We start from the raw sequence: 3,992 nt of genomic DNA on the forward strand, positions 1-3,992 counted from the left end.
TCTCCTTCTGGCAGAACAAATTTCTCTCCCTAGCATGAAGCAGGGTACCTGGGAGAAGCCTCTCCTGTCTCATTCCTCCTTCTTTACTCTCTACCCCCAGGATAGCATCTGGTGTTCCCAGGCCAGGTGCATATCTTGGGATGAAGTGAGGACTCTCATTGTTTGCCCAGTGGTACAGGTAACAGGGTGGTGTTGGGGGTGTGTATCTTCTCTCATGGAATTGAAGGAAGCATCGGGGGAAGTGAGGTTTATCAGGAGTCTCAGATAAAGTACTCCTTTCTGCTGTCACCTTTGTCTTGGAGAGAAAGGTTTTCTGCAGGGCTGCATCCGTGCTTCAGTCAAACTCCTTGCCCTTGGCCTTGTTGGTGTGGTACATGCCCTTGCATCAAAACAAGTAGTGTTGCATGAAGAGGAGGAGGCAGATCCAGAGGAAGACCACAGCAGCGATCAAGTCTGCAATGATGGTGCTGTCTGTACCTCACAAGGCGATGAACATGCCAGGGTTGAGTTGGTGGAAGGGCTACAACATGCATCTGGAGCCCCTCAATACCAACAGGTGCAGGGTCAGAAGCTGTGTGGCAAGGGTTATGCCTGTCTGCCCCTCACCCTCAGCAGCCTATATTCTAGTTGCTCTTTTAAGTTGTGGGTTTTTTTCCTGTGCTCCAGGGCATCTCAGTTGGCATAGGTTAGTGGCCTGGGAATTACTAAGGGGGCAGGCCCCCTGCGGAACCCGGGCCTTGCTCCAATCTGTCATCAGGAGGCAAGGGAAACACAACATGGTGCTTGCCCACCTCTGACGCAGGGAGAGTTCCAGGGGTTCCCCCAATGTAGGCAGAGTTTAAGTGCTGGGTCACCTACATTCTAGCTCCTGTTTTAAATCACTGCTTTTGTGAGTCTTGGGCGTTCTGAGCTGGTGTGAAATAGGGGCCCAGGGATTGCTGAGGCAAGAGATAGGATAGGTGCCCAGACTCTGCTCTTATCTGCACTATCAGGGTGGGAAGGAGCCATAAACTATGACTCTTGCCAAACCCTCCAGTTAAGAGAGATTTCAAAAGAAAAAGAAAAAAGAAAGAGAGAGAGAGATTTCCAGCACCCCCCCCCGACTTTGGGCAAGGTTATAGGGCCCTTTCTTGTATATCTAGTTCCTCCTTTAAACCACAGCTTTTTTTTTTTCCTGTGTCCCAGGATGGATGAATCTGCTCACATTCTCTCACTATTCCTACCTCACGCAGTTTTCAACATCGGGGTGGGGGTTCCCTTTGCTACATTTCCTTTGTCATTCTCTATGAGGTCTACCTTGTTGAATAAAAGCTGTTCAGTAAGCTCTTAGTTCTTTTTAGGAAGATTTGCATTATCAACTGGTGTAAGTTTGCCTGGTCTATGAAGGATGTGACTTCAAGGTATTCCTATCTTACCATCTTCTAACATCAGATTTTTCTGGAAAGACTGGTCTCCCAGTATTGACTTCTGTTTTGCAATTGCACTCAAAATCAAAATAACTAGGGGCGCCTGGGTGGCTCAGTCGGTTAAGCGTCCAACTTCGGCTCCGGTCATGATCTCACAGTTCTTGGGTTCGAGACCTGCTTTGGGCTCTGTGGTGACAGCTCAGAGCCTGGAACCTGCTTCAGATTATGTGTCTCCCCCCTCTCTATGTCCTTCCCCCACTCATGCTCTGTTTGGTCTCAATAATAAATAAACATAAAAAAGTTTTTGGGGCACCTGGGTGGGTCAGTCAGTTGGGCATCCAGCTTCGGCTCAGGTCATGATCTCACGGTTCATGGGTTTGAGCCCTGCAACAGGCTCTGTGCTGACAGCCCACTTCGGATTCTGTGTCTCCCTCTCTCTCTGATCCTCCCCTGCTCACACTCTGTGTCTCTCTCTATATATAAAATAAATTTTTAAAAAACATAAAAAAGTTTTTTTAAATAAAAAATAAAATAAACATAATTATATATTTTTTAAAATGTGAATATACACATTTAACCAAGAAAATATCAATAAAATGAGTGACTGTGAAAATTGCCCAAAAGTTTTGTGATTCTTTATTTACAAATCATGTCAAGAACAATGTCATCTAGTGAGAAGGCACAGCTGTTTATTTCTGAAATTAAATCCAGCTTGGAACTGGGAATGAGGGACACGTAACATACTTTTGGTAAAACAGAAAAGAAAAACAATATGTTTATTTGATTTTGTTTCTCTTAGTCTTTCTGGATAATTATTTCTAAATGAGTATATGGAACAAAAACAGTTAATATAATAACATACTCTTCAATAAAATGACAGTATGAGGACTTAGTTTTCTACTGTAGTAGGGGAAGTACGTGAATAAAGAGCATATTTTCCAACATGAAGCTTTAATGAAGGAACATTATAAACTAAATTTAAGATGTTTAAATACTGAATAATTCATCAAAAATTAAAATGAAAAGGATTCATTACCTAGACAATTGGTAAATATTTAATTACTTACTTTTATTGAATCCCTGAGAATAAGTGTCAGAAATAAAATACAGACTTTGTGGTGAGGATTACATAGTCTTTATACCCATACACCACTTTTTCCCCCATGGTTCAAGCTCTGAACTTAAATAAACATGTATATTTTGCTTAGTTACACGTAAGACCGGAAAATCCCCCTTCTTAGATTAAGTAAGTAAACATAAATTTCACAAATGTGAAATTGGGAAATATGGTTTGACTATAATTTTCCTTGCACAGCACAGTCATAGGGAATACAGTTTTTTTGACAGAAGTGTTTTCAGAGCCACTTTCATGTCCTTGTTTCTTAAAGTATAGATAATAGGATTTAACGTTGGGGTCACCATGGTGTAGAAGAGGGAGATAAACTTGCCTTGGTCCTGAGTGTAACTGTTACTTGGTTGTAGGTACATGTAGATTATGGTGCCATAGAAAATGATCACCACTGTGAGGTGGGAGGAGCAGGTGCTGAAGGCTTTGTGTCTTGCCTCTACTGACTTTATCTTCAGCACAGCCTGACTTATGAAGCCATAGGAGATAAGAATGAGTGTTGGGGGGATTAGGAGAAACAGGACACTCACCACAAAAAGCACCAACTCATTGACAGTGGTGTCCACACAAGCCAATTTGAGGAGAGCTGGTACTTCACAAATAAAATGATTGAGTCTGTGGTTGCCACAGAGAGGTAATTGCAAGGTAAAAGTAGCATGGATCAGGGAATTGCTCAAGCCACTGAGCCAGGAGAGGGATGCCAGTTGTTGGCATAGACGTGGATTCATGATAGCCACATAGTGGAGGGGTTTGCAGACAGCAATGTAGCGATCCAAAGCCATTACAGCCAAGAGGATACACTCAGTGGAGCCCAGAGCCAGAGAAATATAGAGTTGGACCACACAACCACCATAAGTGATAGTCTTCTCTGGACCCCGCAGGTTAACTAGGGTCTGAGGTGCAAGACTAGTAGTGAAGCAGAGGTCCAGTAGGGAAAGGTTGCTAAGGAAGAAGTACATGGGGGTGTGGAGGAGAGGATCCAGGTATGATATAATGATGATGGCAAAGTTCCCCACGAGCGTCAAGATATAGAAGAAAAGGACAAATGCAAAGAGTGCAGACTCCAGGCGAGGGTGGTCTGAGAAGCCTAGAAGGATGAAACCTGTCAGGGAACTCTCATTGGCCCGTTCCATTTCTACAGAAGAAATTGATTCTGTTAAGAGAGAAATGAAAACAGGTATTGTTTGAAACAATTTATCCAAGAATCACAATGTACAAATTGCAAGGGTGATGGAAACTAATTTGTCCAATATACTATTTTTTTTTAATCTGCAAAGTGTTGCTGAATCAGAGCAATAATCCAGTCCCATGACTCTTAAAAAATTATGAGTGTTTTCAACTTTGTGTTTCTCTGGACACTAATCACTAAACTAATTATTGTTTATAATTGCACACATGTCAAAAAGCATGTAGTCACTTCTACTGAAATTAACTGTCTCTCAAAATAAAGAAGCAAGTGG

The 3,992-nt window shown here is 42.4% G+C and overlaps 1 protein-coding gene across 1 annotated transcript; it reads right to left on the reverse strand.

Moving 5' to 3' along the window:
* Positions 1-2,726: 2,726 nt before the first annotated feature.
* Positions 2,727-3,665, reverse strand: LOC115294091 (olfactory receptor 2G3). The gene has a single exon (XM_029941790.1). It carries the CDS (start codon positions 3,663-3,665, stop codon positions 2,727-2,729), a length of 939 nt encoding a protein of 312 aa, XP_029797650.1.
* Positions 3,666-3,992: the final 327 nt, after the last annotated feature.

This window comes from Suricata suricatta, chromosome 6 (genome assembly GCF_006229205.1).
Source record: "Suricata suricatta isolate VVHF042 chromosome 6, meerkat_22Aug2017_6uvM2_HiC, whole genome shotgun sequence".
NCBI classification, from domain to species: Eukaryota; Metazoa; Chordata; class Mammalia; order Carnivora; family Herpestidae; genus Suricata; species Suricata suricatta.

Excerpts from the sequence above, each read along its gene's own strand:
- LOC115294091 (XM_029941790.1), bottom strand. The coding sequence starts at position 3,665 with ATGGAACGGGCCAATGAGAGTTCCCTGACAGGTTTCATCCTTCTAGGC.